Source organism: Lipotes vexillifer, unplaced genomic scaffold (assembly GCF_000442215.2).
Source record: "Lipotes vexillifer unplaced genomic scaffold, Lipotes_vexillifer_v1.1 scaffold1406, whole genome shotgun sequence".
In the NCBI taxonomy this organism is placed as follows: domain Eukaryota; kingdom Metazoa; phylum Chordata; class Mammalia; order Artiodactyla; family Lipotidae; genus Lipotes; species Lipotes vexillifer.
In genome coordinates, this window is record NW_006798568.1 from 561452 (window position 1) to 573861 (window position 12410).

Here is a 12410-nt window from a genome sequence, read left to right on the forward strand (position 1 = left end):
CTGCTGAGGCAGCTTCCTGAAGGTTTCCTGCATCACATCTCTGTAGAGTTTCTTCTATGTAGGATTCAGTAGAGCCCACTCCTCCAGGATGAAGTTCACAGCCACATTCTTAAAGGTCACTGAGTCCATATCCAGCTTTTTGGGGTCTCCCTGAGTCCCTCCTACACGTCCCACGACCAGTACAGAAACGACTGGGACAGTTAAGGGCAGGGAACGCCTGATATCCTCTGTGGGATGTCGGAGTCCATGGGATGTCGGAGTCTGTGGCAACTTTCTTGCTGGTGTGGTGTGTCGCCCTGCCCACCTGTATCTTGCCTGCAGATACAATGTGATGTTCTGTGTGATGTTACTGTAATGTACTAAAGGTCATTTTCTGTTTCCCTCACTGTATGATTTTTAGTTGTGACTCTTATATAAGGAAGATCTATCTATACCTTCTTCCCCAATTATTTGTTTATTCAGACATTTATTTTTACCACTATGGTATGGATTCATGAGTATTTATTTATAGAGTTATGATCCAATCCCATCGTTACATGCAAATCTCAGATATGCCGGGTTCGGTTCCAGACCACCTCGATAAAGTGTGAATATCTCAGTAAAGCCAGTCACACGAATTTTTTGGTTTCCCAGTGCATGTAAAAGTTAGGTTTACACTATACTGTAGTCTGTTAAGTGTACAGTAACATTACATCTAAAAAAAAATAATACACATACCTTAACTAAAAAATACTTTATTGAGCTTCCCTGGTGGCGCAGTGGTTGAGAGTCCACCTGCCAATGCAGGGGACACGGGTTCCAGCCCTAGTCCGGGAAGATACCACATGCCGCGGAGCAAGTAAGCCCATGCGCCACAGCTACTGAGCCTGTGCTCTAGAGCCCGCGAGCCACAACCGCTGAGCCTGTGCGCCACAACTATTGAGCCTGTGCTCTAGAGCCCGTGAGCCACAACTACTGAGCCCATGTGCCACAACTGAAGCCTACGCACCTAGAGCCTGTGCTTCGCAACAAGAGAAGCCACTGCAATGAGAAACCCGTGCACCCAACGAAGAGTAGCCCCTGCTCAACGCAACTAAAGAAAGCCCGCGTGCAGCGACGAAGACCCAACGTGACCAAAATAAATAAATAAATAAATTTATTTTTAAAAATGTCCAGGATACAATCCAAAATTACTCAACGTACTCTGTATCTGACCATGATACAAGATAATCCACAAGTTAGAATTATTAGACAAAGACTTTAAAGCAGACATTATAACCATCATCCGTGGAGTAAAGGTAAGCATGCTTACAATAAAAGGAAAGGGAGAAGTTCTCCACAACAAAATGTGGCAGAGTTGGACAGCCACATGCAAAAAAGAAACTTTGACCTGCATACCTCACATGTTTTATAAAAACTAACTCAAGGGGCTTCCCTGGTGGCGCAGTGGTTGAGAGTCTGCCTGCCGATGCAGGGGACACGGGTTCATGCCCCTGTCTGGGAAGATCCCACATGCCGCGGAGCGGCTGGGCCCATGAGCCATGGCCACTGAGCCTGCGCATCCAGAGCCTGTGCTCCGCAACGGGAGAGGCCACAGCAGTGAGAGGCCCGCGTATGACAAAAAAAAAAAAAAAACTAACTCAAAATCACTCAGACATAAATCTAAACCTAAAACTGTAAAACCTTTTAAATATAGGATAAAATCTTTGTGGCCTGAGGTTAGACAAAGTTTTTAATACAACATCAGAAGTACAATCCATAAAAGAAAAATTGGTAAACTGGATTTCATAAAAACTAAAAACTTTTGCTCTGTGAAAAATTCTGAAAACACCAGACACAGACTGGAAGAAAATATTTGAAAATCATACATCTGACAATGCACTTTTATCTAGAACATATAAAGAATTCTCAAACCTCAACAGTATGTGAACAACAGTACACTTTTTAAAAATTGGCAAAGGATCTGGACACTTCACTAAACATTATACATGTGGCAAATAAGCACGTGAAAAGATGTTCAACATCATCTTTTACTTGGGGGAATGCAAATTAATACCACAACAAGATACCTGTATACACCTATTAGAATGGCTAAAATAAAAAACAAGGACACCAAAACCCTGACAATTAGAAGTACCGGGGAGATTGCAGAGCAACTGGAACTTCCTTGCCGGTGGGAATGCAAAATGACACAGCACCTTTGGAAAACATTTTGGAATTTTCTTATAAAAGTTAAACATACGCTTAACCATATGACCTTGCATCCACTCCCAAGTATTCACCCCACCTTTGAATATATATGGCAGATTTATAAATATCACCCAAACTGGAAACACCCCAAGTGTCCTTCAGCTGGTGAATGGATGAAATATTGTGGTATATCCATACATTGGGGTACTCTTCCGCAACGTAGAGGAATGAATTATTAATACACACAACCACATGGATGAAATTCAGATGCATTATGCTAAGTGAAAGCGTCCAGCATCAAAAGGCTACCTGTTGAATGATTCCATTTGTATGATATAATAGAAAAATCAAAACTATACAAAAGGCGAACAGATCAGTGTTTTCTAGTGTGTGATGGAGGAGGGAGTTTGACTGAAGAGACATCATGAAGGAGTTTTTGGAAGTGACAGCAGTTCTACATTTGAATTTTGGAGATAGCTACATGACTTAATGCATTTTTCAAAACTCATAGAACTATGTAGCAGAAAGAATGAATTTTACTGTATGTAAGTGAATACATTTTCAGAAGTGTGAGACAACTCTTATCTTTGCGAAATTGCAGTCTAAAAAGGGAGAGAGATTTTCTAGTTTATTTTTATTTTAACAATCCAAAGAATTTCCTGCTCAGCCTCATGCATATGCCTCGATGTTATGCAACATGTCTCTTTATCAAGAATGGTAGGAGTTGGGCTTCCTTGGTGGCGCAGTGGTTGAGAGTCTGCCTGCCGATGCAGGGGACATGGGTTCGTGCCCTGGTCCGGGAAGATCCCACATGCTGTGGAGCGGCTGGGCCCGTGAGCCATGGCCGCTGAGCCTGAGCGTCCGGAGCCTGTGCTCTGCAACGGGAGAGGCCACAACAGTGAGAGGCCCGCATAAGGCAAAAAATAAAAAATAAAAAAATAAGAGTTAGAGCCAGAGGGACTCCTGAAAATGATTTTGTGCAATTCCATCATTTTATAAATAAGGACTAATGAGAAGCTTAGTTCCTTGAACCAAGTTGAGTTATTTAGTAATGGGGAAGAGTGAGCCATGGAAGCAGTAAACAAATGCAGACAGGCAGTAACAGTAGTAGTTAACATATCTGATCCCCTTCAGTGTGCTGGGTTTCTAAATGCTTTTTTAAAATCCATTTTCTCATTTTATCCTTTGAGCAATAATATGAGATAGGTATTTCTGTTATTCCCAGCTAAAAATGAAGAAACTGAGAATTGGAGAGAGAAGTTGCCTAAAATTATATGACTGGGAGACGGAGCAGAGTCACCTGGACTAGAATCTAACTCATACAAGAAAGAAAGTACAAGCAGTTCAGTGTTTGGGAACCATGATATTTGTGGCAATAGATAAAACAGAAAAGGCAGGCAGAGGTCAGTAGGATGTTATCTACTATTTGATTTTGTTTTTTTCTGCAGCCATAGGAAATGAGGAACCATTGAAAGTTTTCAGCAGATAATTTAGATGGTCACCTTTTCATTTTAGACCATTTAGTATTTGTATGGAGGATAAATTTATAGGGAATAATTTTGAGACCAATCAGCAAAGACAGTAAGGATTTTTGGTAAGATACCAACTAAAACAGAAGTTGCAAGGTATGTTTGGGACCAGTTTAAGAGATGTTTGTGTAATAAAATTGACAGGACTCGGTGATTAGTTAGATGTGAGAAAAGAGATGAAAGGTACCAATGATGACTACTACCAGTTGAAATGGAGAATACAGGAAAGCGATAGGTATAATGTAGAATTGTCTATCTCCCTTCAATTCTGTCGATTTTGCTTCTTATGGTTTTGGTCTCTGTTGTTAGGTACATATATGTTTCTAACTGTTATATCTTCTTGGTGGAGTGACACTTATTGTTATAAAGTATCCTTCCTTGTCTCTAGTAGTAATTTTTATCTTATTGTTCTAGTATTAATATAGCCATTCCGACTCTATTTGCATAGTGTATCAGTTTTCTGTCCTTTTATTTTTAGCCTATTCATGCCTTTGAATTTAAAGTGAGCCTCTGCTAGAAAGCATATAGTTGTATCATGTTTTTTTCTTAATCCAGTCTGTCAGTTTCTGCCTTTTGATTGGGGCATTTAATACATTCATGTTTAATGCAATTACTCCTAAGGACTTCTGCCATTTTGGTATTTGTTTTCTATTTGTCTTCATGTCTTTTATCTTTTTTGTTCCTATGTTTCTCCATTATTGACATTTTGTGTTAAAAAAATATTGCTCATGTGTTATTTTAATTACCTTGTAATTTCTTTTAATATATGTATGTATGTGTATGTATATATGTATGCATATATATATATACACACACACATATAGATATATATGTATGTATGTATGTATTTTTTTTAAGTTATTTTCTTAGTGGTTGCCTGCTTTGGGGATTGTAGTTAACATCTTAAAACAGTCTAGTCTGGATTAATACCAACTTTATTTCAATAGCATGCAAAGCTTTTCTCCTGCATAGCTCTGCCTCCACTTCTGCTGTTTCTTTCACTAATTACATCTTTGTATATTGTACCCATCAACAAAGATTTGTAATTACTGTTTTATTCAGTTGTGTTTTAAACTAGATACAGGAAAAATGAGTAAAAAATGCATTTACAGTGTCTTTTATATTTATCTATGTAGTTACTTTACCTGGTGTTCTTTATTTCTTCATGTGTATTCCAGTTATCATTTAGTGTCTTTTCATTTCAGCCTGAAGGACTCCCTTTAGTATTTCTTATAGGTGCAGATGTGCTAGTGATAGATTCCTTCAGTTTTTATTAATCTGGGAACATCTTAATTTCTCCTTATTTTTGAAAAATAATTTTTCTGTATATAGAATTCTTGATTGACAGGTTTTTTCCTTTTATCTCTTTGAATATATCATCCCATTGCTTTCACACCTCCGTGATCTCTAATGAAAAAAAATCAGCTTTTTTCTTAGTGATGATCCCTTGTAGATGATGAATCACTTCCATCTTGCTGCTTTCTAGATTCTGTCTTTGTTTTTCACTTTAAACAGTTTGATTATTGTGTCTCAGTGTGAATTTCTTTTCACTTAACCTATTTGAAGTTAACTGAGCCTCTTCACTGTGTATATTAATGTTTTTCATCAAATTTGGGGAGTTTTCAGCCATCTTTTCTTCAAATATTCTTTCTTTTAAAAACCTAGGACCAATAAATCTCTCCCTCTTTGCTGAGAGGCTTTGTTTGCATGTTGGGGCCCCCATCAACACTCAGCCAGACAGTTGACAATGCTACCATAGCCTTCACTTTCTGCTTTTGCAGAACCTGAAAGGATAGGCATAAGTGAGAGTTTGGTTCTTCTCAGCCCTTTCCTGAGTAGACTCACAGCCCTAAGCATGTATGTGGCCTTCTAGATTCCAAGGAGTATGTCAGCTTTTTCTTTTAAGCTTTTTGTTTAGTCTGTTTATTGTTTGGCCCAAGTATTATTCATTGTTTTGGACATCCATGAAGTTAAAACACTTTCCTATAATTGTTTTAGGCAAACACATGCTGTTCTCTCTACCCCGGAAGAAGACTTTTTGCATTGGGTATTTCCAAGGAAGGTTAAATACAAAAGTATTTTAAGTGGGGTCCTCCAAAGAAACAATGATGATCCTTTGGGAAAGAAGTTTTATAAGGGCTCCAGCTCTTTTCTGTTCCCTCTGGTGACTACCAGGCTGCTGGGGAGTAGAAAATGGAACTAGGCAAGTTAAAACACCACAAAACTTGCTCTTCTTCAGACATTTTCTTTATTAAACACTCCCTGAATTACTGGAACCCTTGATTAATTTCCAGTGTCTGAAAGGGTTGATTTGATTGTTTTTTCCCAGTTTCTGATTCCTTTCACAGAGGAGTGGATTTTTGGAGATCACCATGTTTACTGACATTACCTCTTTCATAGTTTGGGGGACTTTTCCCCTTTATTTCTGAGAATTGTAAGGATTGGAAAGTTAATGAGTTCTGTTTGCGACATGTTGAATGATGCTTTCTATGGCACATCTTGGAGATGTTAAATTCATAGTTTAGGAATCTGGATCTTGACGTACCTATCCATTTATAGATGATAGTTAAAACCATTAGAGTAGATAAGATTGCCTTTTAAAAAAATGTTTAGGGCTTCCCTGGTGGCGCAGTGGTTGAGAGTCCGCCTGCCAGTGCAGGGAACACGGGTTCGTGCCCCGGTCCGGGAAGATTCCACATGCCGTGGAGCGGCTGGGCCCGTGAGCCATGGCCGCTGAGCCTGTGCGTCCGGAGCCAGTGCTCCGCAACGGGAGAGGCCATAACAGTGAAAGGCCCGCGTACCGCAAAAAAAAAAACCCAAAAACAAACAGAAAAAAGTGTTTATAATGAAATAACCAAAGGGCTTCTATATTTGAGTAGATAATTGCTGAAGGAAGAAATGAAAAATTACTCATGATGCACATTTGATATCTACAAATTTATGGTCTCAAATCTCATCCAGTCTCTCAGACAGCATATCAATCTTATTTTTTTCAGCTTCCTCATTACCTTAGCAATTACCTAAACCTCCTTAAGTCTTCTTAATTCCCTTGTCACTCCCAGTTAACTTCCCCTTACTCTGTCTTCTACTTCAAGAAAATTTGAGCCATATAACTTCTCTCAAATTATCATTCCTCCCCCCTTTTAATTTGCTTTTATCCACAGGTAATGATAGAGGAGAATTGAGTGTACTTATGAAAAGATTCATTTAGATATTCTAGGCTGAGTAGGTAAGGGAGAGTGTCCAGGAGGGACTGATAGGTCCCTCCTGATAGACATTGGAGGGATACAGGGACTACAGGTTTCTCAGTTTGAAAAATGAGGTTTTTTAGAACAAATCAAAATATGATTTCTGTAGAGTGAGTTTTATATAAAAGTCTGGTAAGAAATTGTATATATGCTACAAATGGACGTTTAGTTGAAGTTATTCATTGAGCAAAGGGTGTGTTTTTTACTTAGCTGTAAGAAATGCCAGACATTAAAAAATGTCCCTGTAGTGGGTTGAATTGTGCCTCCCAGAAAGATATGTTTAAGTCCTAATCCCCAGTATCTGTGAATGTGACCTTCTTGGGAAATAGTTATTTGCAGATGAGATGAATTAAGATGAAGTCATACTATGCCTAGTGTCTAGGATTTAGGACCTAGTGGACCCTAAATCCAATGACTGGCATCCATGTAAGAAAGGGAGAAGACACAGAGACACAGGGGAAAAGGCCATGTGAAGACAGAGGCAAAGATTGGAGAGCTGCACCTACAAGCCGATGAATGCGAAGGATTGCCAGAAGGCACTAGCAGCTAGGATGAGGCAAGCGAGTATTCTTCTCTAGAGCCTTTGATGGGTGCATTGCGCTACTGACACCTTGATTTGGGGCATCTAGCTCCATAACTGTGTGAGAGAGAATATCTGTTGTTTTAAGCCATCCAGTTTGTGATTTTTTGTTTTTGCTTTTTTATAGTAGCCCTTGGAAACTAATATAGCCCCTCAGTTCACTCCTGAAATTATTTTAATTGATAAATATGCAGGTATGTTATCAAATGACAAACTTAGAAATAACATCAGTAATCCATAAAGTATGTTTTATATATTACATTAGCTTAAGTTTGAGGGTAACACTTTGAAAATGAGATTGTAGGCAGAACTATGGCAGCTAGGTAATTGGCTCTTGATGGGTACCTCAAATACATAAAGCTTAAAAGATCTGATTTAGTTCCATTTATCCTTTCAAGTCTATGATTCCACTTGAAAATCTCAGCCAATTTTTTTTCTGAGAGAAATTACTGTCAACATCATGGTAGGAAATAATCTACATAATTTCTAAATATGAATCTTCTACTTAAATCCTTTTAAAATACTACCATATTTTAATAGTTGTATAATACAGCTTGGTATTTTATTAATAATATAGGTGAGATAAGCAATTTTTTCCCTATATTCAATGTATTAAACCAAAATCATTTTGCTTACATCCTTGAGATTTTCTTAGAGAAATAAAATTTGGAATTTCTTCTTGTATGCTTTTGATAACTTGTGATGCAGATATTTCACAGATCTTGATCCATGTAACAGATCAGCTGTAATTTTTTTTTCATTAGGCTTTACCTTTTTCAAGACTATATCTTATATAACTGTCAGTTCTCTATTGCTCCTACAGCAAACTACCACAAATGTAACAGCTTAAAATAACACACATTTTTATATCACTGTTTGTTGAAGTCTGAAGTCCTAGTAGGCTCAGCCGGGGTCCTCTGCTTAGCCTTTCACAAAGGTGAGATCAGGGTGTTGGCTGGGCTGTGTTCCCGCCCGAAGGCTCTGGGAGAGCATCTGCTTCCAGACTTACACTGTCAGCCAGATTCAGCGTTTGCTTTTGTAGGGTGTAGGTCCCTGTGTTCTTGCTGCCTGTCAGCAGGGGGGCAGTGGGGCTGGCATTTGCTCCTGGAGGTGACCCACGTTCCTTCTCACACTTTCCACGTGGCACCCCTCCAGCAACAGCGGGTCAAGTTCCTCTCACACTTCTGATTTCTCTGATTTCTCTTGCTGCGTCTCTCTGATTCCAGCTGAAGAAAGCAGTCTCCTTTTAAGAACTTATGTGATTAGATTGGGCCCATGCAGATAATTCAGAACACTCTCCCTTTGTTAACCTTTATAAACTTAGTTACATCCCTTTTGCGACGTAATAAAACGTACTCACAAGTTCCAGGGATTAGGGCACAGACATCTTTGTGGGGGATTGGGGCATTTTGCCCACCGTAAGTAACTAATATCAACAGTTTTGATAATTAGTTGCATTAATTATAAAAAGTATTAACCCTACTAAAAATAATTATAAAAATAATTAAATATAAATACAAAAAAGATATTATAGTGTATTTAGTTAGTACAAGAACCCTGTACCTCCCTGTATCCATATAATAAAGTATAATGATAATGTTTGCTAAGAGGTAAGAAATTCAGAAATTGTCTTACACCATAGAAAACACACTTCTTTGAGGAAAAGGTTAATAAACTGAAATGTCATTCCCCTAATGATAGTTGAATTGTACAACATAATTTACTTATTTTGAGATTTTATCCAACTTTCATTGCTTAAAATTAATTGGATACCCACACCTCTTAGGAGTAGACTAGAAAGTCCAAACACAAACCATGTCCCCATCATTTCTCATTTATCTTACAGTTTGCTGCTGAGTAGGTGGGGACTTGAATTTCTTTCTCATTTGGTACCAGTAGCTCCATGTGGTTACAAATGACTCTCTCAAGATAACAGAAGCTTCTTAAAGTCAGAGACTCTGACTTGTTCAGATTTGTATCACCAGTGCCTGGCACATTACAGATGTTCCACAAATATTTGTTGAAAAATGACTGAGCTCATGAATATCACAGCTAACAAATGTTTATTAAACAGCCAGTGTGTACAAGTTGATCACCCATTGATTCAGTGTTTACTGAATGATCTCGTGCCTTCAGGCCATCACTACCTGATTTCTTTCTGATTATTCTTGGCCACTGTTGCTGTAAAAGAACAGAGGTCTCTACTACAGGTGATTTAGTACAAAAAGCCTGAACTAGAAACCAGGTGCCTTGACTTCTGCTCTGATATTAATAAATTGTATGATTCCCAAGCAAATTAATTAATTTCTGAGCCCCAACTTACTCATCTATAAAATGAAAATGTAAAATAAGATCCTTAATATTTCTTCCAGCTTTAAAATTTTTACACTTAGAATTTTTCTTTTGAAGTAAAATGGGAAACTTGAAAGATAAAAGAGTTCAAGATTGATCCTAAACATAAACCCTCATTTAATTGTTTTTAGCCCTTGTCTGGCTGTTAGCATTCATAAGATGCAAGTCGTTTTACCTTAAACCTTAACTGCCTTTATTTTTCATGTCTTTAAGAATTTTGTCTCAACCATTTATTTATCCTTTCATTTAATTTTTCAAGACTGAAAGAAGAAGAAAATTTCAATGAGACACCTCAAATGCAGTTTTTTAAATAAAACAAACATATAAAGAATAGGGGATAATATCTGACATGGGCACTATAGATTTTCTATTAGTAAGTCAAAAGCAGGGCCAGGTAAAAGAAGCCAGCTGAATTGAATTTTCTTATTATCCAAGTTCTATTATCAGACTGGGAAAAAATATTGCTTCTTTCCCTTAAGTAACAATTTTAAGGGAAGGACTAAAGCTAATAGTTTATCCATTATGAACATGACGATATACCAATTAACCAAATTTTTATGTGCCCCACCCATTATACACAAAATGAAAGGACTTTTTTCTAAAATACAGAAGTAGTTAGTTCCAGTAGAACTACCTTATAACTTAGAGAGAGAATATATAAGGATCACTCCGTGTACCAGAACCTAATAGTCTCAATTCTGTGAGACCTAAAAACTCTGTTAAATTTGAAATGTAGTGTTTGCCCCACTCTCATTTTTGCCTTGTGAAGAAACTCAGTACACTACAAAATTATTAACTGATTTTATTTGAAGTAGTTCTAAGATATTTCCTGCCTCTAGGCATTATATTCAAAACCTAGACAATAGTTTTTAAGGAAGGGCGGATATGAGCCTTGAACATTATGTATTGTTATACCTGGAAGAGATTTTTGAGATCATCTGTTAGAAAGCCTCTTATTTTGTAGATAAGGAAACTGAGGAAACAGCTTTTATTTTCAGTTCTTAGCAGAATCATGACTTTAAAGTCATGTACTGCACTGTGTTCGATGGCATTTTAAAATAAAAACATGAAGTATTTTGCAACTACTCAAAGGTATAGTATGACCAGAAGAGAAATTATTTTAAATTATAATTTCACTTAGATAAAGTGAATTACTATTCATTTATTATTTTTCTGTTTAGGTGAAAAGAGATTTGAATGTCCGGAATGTTCTAAAAGATTTATGCGGAGTGATCATCTCTCCAAACATGTCAAAACACACCAGAATAAGAAAGGTGGTGGGACAGCTCTTGCCATTGTTACCTCCGGAGAACTGGACTCATCTGTAACAGAGGTGCTTGGCTCCCCAAGAATTGTCACAGTTGCAGCCATTTCTCAAGATTCAAACCCAGCAACTCCCAATGTTTCAACCAACATGGAAGAATTCTGAAAAGTTATTTATAACAGAGACCTCTAGTGCTGCACTTAAGTTTACACACATTTGAAAATCTGGAAATGGGCTGGTCAGGTGAATTACAAAGTAGGAAATCATGTTTTCATTCTTGGCTTCTTGAAGTATTCTAAGATTTTGGGTCCAGCACATGAAGTGTTGAATTTTTAAAAATATAAAAAGCAAACTGTTGTACTGGAAACAGGTAGAAAAGTATTTCCTTCATATTATATGTTGTAGTTATTTGGAGATCTATCACATAATCTTTAAACTGAATCTTCCCCTCTCTTAACATCATGTGTTAATATGTTTAAAAAGACAGACCTCAGTAGTTCGTAGGCTGGACCTTAATTGGACTTGTTTTCTTTGAAAGTACTTTGTTATAAATTCAGTCAGTAATAATTTATGTGGATTTATTTTTTTTTGCAGTAGCACAGAAAACAAATAGTTAACTGATGATAGAGATAATACTTTATTTCCTTAGCTTGATTTTTGGAAAATCAACTGAAAATAGTTTTGGCCGTCTTTTCTAAATATTAGAAATTCTTCAACAGTTGAATTAGGTAAGTTCCAAAAAAGTAATCTGAGAGGCATCTCAGATCTTTATTACCACTACATTGTAGTAGTGCGTATGCAGACAATCAGTGAAGTCCAAGTACTTTCTCCATTTGGAGACACAAGAGGAACTTAGAGCTAAACCTTAGGTTAAATTTTAGATTGAAACCTTAGGAAAATACTGGGGGGAAAACAAAACTCATAATAGCTTCAGAAAAATAAAATGAGGCAATTTAACAGGTAAGGTTTTGAAGTTAGGATTGATTATATTCCTAACCCTAGGTTGAACCACAAAGTTCATTTTAAATGTTTATATTGGAAATATTTGCATAGAGTTTAAATCGTTCTGTAGTTTCATATTCTGTAAATATGAATTATGTTGACAATGTGCAAAATTCTTTATGCTTTGACTTGGTAGCCAAAGAATGAATTATCACACTTTTTTTAAGGCCAGCAGAAAATTATCTTTTAACTACATTACAATTTCTGTTTTCCTCTTTACAAAAAATTAGCAAATCCCATTTTATTTCTAGCACTGTGTTAGAGGC

General features: G+C 37.1%; 1 protein-coding gene across 1 annotated transcript in view; it reads left to right on the forward strand.

Annotated features, from left to right (window-relative positions):
- The window catches only part of SP4 (Sp4 transcription factor), a 68622-nt gene extending 56757 nt beyond the window's left edge, over positions 1 to 11865 (forward strand). The window contains exon 6 of the mRNA XM_007470603.1: positions 11060 to 11865. Coding sequence (XP_007470665.1) covers positions 11060 to 11307 — 248 coding nt within the window. The 3' untranslated portion in view covers positions 11308 to 11865. The remainder of the gene's footprint in view (positions 1 to 11059) is intronic.
- The last annotated feature ends 545 nt before the right edge of the window (positions 11866 to 12410 follow it).